General features: G+C 32.8%; 1 protein-coding gene across 1 annotated transcript; it reads right to left on the reverse strand.

Moving 5' to 3' along the window:
* Positions 1 to 721: 721 nt before the first annotated feature.
* LOC114167568 (uncharacterized) lies at positions 722 to 1,662 on the reverse strand. The gene has a single exon (XM_028052669.2). It carries the CDS (start codon positions 1,583 to 1,585, stop codon positions 1,004 to 1,006), a length of 582 nt encoding a protein of 193 aa, XP_027908470.2. The 5' UTR covers positions 1,586 to 1,662; the 3' UTR covers positions 722 to 1,003.
* Between the last annotated feature and the right edge of the window lie 214 nt (positions 1,663 to 1,876).

Below are 1,876 nucleotides of genomic sequence, written 5' to 3' on the forward strand. Positions count from 1 at the left end.
AATTTATGAGTCTTTATTCTTATATAGTGCTTTACTCTCTCATTTCTGATCAATGTGAGACTTAGACTTATACTTGGATTCCTAAATTAAGAAATTTGATTATAATGCATTATGATGACTTATATCATCAATTGAATCACTAGACTCTTTTTGTATCAATAGACAGATTTACGTAAACAAAAACTAAACAGAAGAAAGTTCGAAATCGATATAATAAAATCAATAAAACACAAAAAAAACTACATATTTATTGTATTTATATATATATATATATATATATATATATATATATATATATATATATATATATATATTCTCAAATTTATCATGTTTTTTTAAGATTTAACATTCTCATCAAATCTCCTTAAATTCACTTTTCCAAATCTATCTTTAAAAAACAAACCAACCTAAATAACCATAATTTATAATTATCTCATTATTTAAGATGCTATTAATTAAAATATAAAAAAACATTTTATCACTTTATAAAAAAATACACTATTATTTTATATTAATTACAAATCATCACACTTTCTTATACTTTTTATTTAATACTTATAATAAAATGTCACAAAAAGTAATTAAATTTACAATAATTTTAAAATTTATTTAACTCCTTTTAAATTTATTCCAGTTCCGGTGACGTGGAAGAAAAAAAATCCGACGCGTATTTGAAACTCCATGGAGTCTTCTTGGTAAAAATAAAAAAGTCGACCATAAATTAAAATGAAAGGAAAAGTCTAATTCCTTTTTTTTCTTCTTAATGTGAGTATCTACTTAATTTTTCTAGTGGTGAAGTACAGATTGACCTGCAAAAGTGGGCACTGCCTAACCGTAGATGATAAGCAATGACAGCATAGGGTTCTCGTGATCTTTACAAAAGAGAGCTTAAAAAATCAAACTAAATAATTTCTTTTAAAAAAAAGAAAAAAAAATCCTCCATCTCTGATCCTACTATGTTACCATTTTGTAGTTTTCGATAATTTGACCTAGACAATAATTTTCAATGTCCCCCTAGGAAGAGTTCAGATTGCAAGAAAGCGTAGTAGTTAGCTCTCTCATCTTCAAGCTCCCACAGTTTGTCACACAGAGATGAAAACCCATGTTCACTGTTGAACCCATCTTCTCCGACAAACCCAAACACCCCATCGCCACTACTCGGAATCCCAAGCTCATCATCGGAGGCTTGGAGGAGGTGTCTCATCACCCTCTCCTTCTCACTCTCCTCCTCTTCCTTTTCCTTTTCCTTTTCCTTTTCCTTTTCCTTCACAACCCCTTCTTCCGACGCTACTGTTGCTCCATCCATTGTTGTGAGGTTGTCTAGGTCAATTGCTTGAGCTGGACCCCCCAAAAGGGCATCTTGGAAATCACCATTGTTGGAGGCACAACTGATTTCTTGTTGCAGGGTTGTGATGAGAGGGGAGAGGTCCTGTGTGGAATCTTCTTCCTCTGAGTCAAGAAGAGAGAGGATGTGGGTGTAAGGTTTTTGCTTCTTGGAGGAGTAGTCTTGTTCAGAGTTCAAGTCTTTTTGGGTTTCTTCTTCTTCTTCTTCTCTGGGCCTCTTTGGCACCAAAGTTTCCTCCATTAAACTGAGTGAGAGTGTTACGAAGAAGAAGAAGAGGGAAAATAAATAGGTCAAGGATGAAGAGAGAGGTGTGGGGGGTGGAAGATTATATAGGAGAGGGAAAAGAGAGAGAGATGGTCAAAATATGGGAAAAAAAGAAAGAAGGGGATTCACGGAATATTTTAATTTGGGGGAACATTGTAAAGTCAGTTTGTTATTGTTGGACTAGATGCCTAGAACATTTCAAAACTGAAAAAAGAGGAATAATAATTAATTAATTAAAGGGTATTGTTGGACATGGATTTGTTTGGA

Source organism: Vigna unguiculata, chromosome 2 (genome assembly GCF_037176805.1).
Source record: "Vigna unguiculata cultivar grain cowpea cultivar isolate G323 ecotype 2 chromosome 2, ASM3717680v1, whole genome shotgun sequence".
NCBI lineage: Eukaryota > Viridiplantae > Streptophyta > Magnoliopsida > Fabales > Fabaceae > Vigna > Vigna unguiculata.

What these genes read in the sequence shown, in the direction of transcription:
- LOC114167568 (XM_028052669.2), bottom strand. Translation starts at nt 1,585, where the DNA reads ATGGAGGAAACTTTGGTGCCAAAGAGGCCCAGAGAAGAAGAAGAAGAA.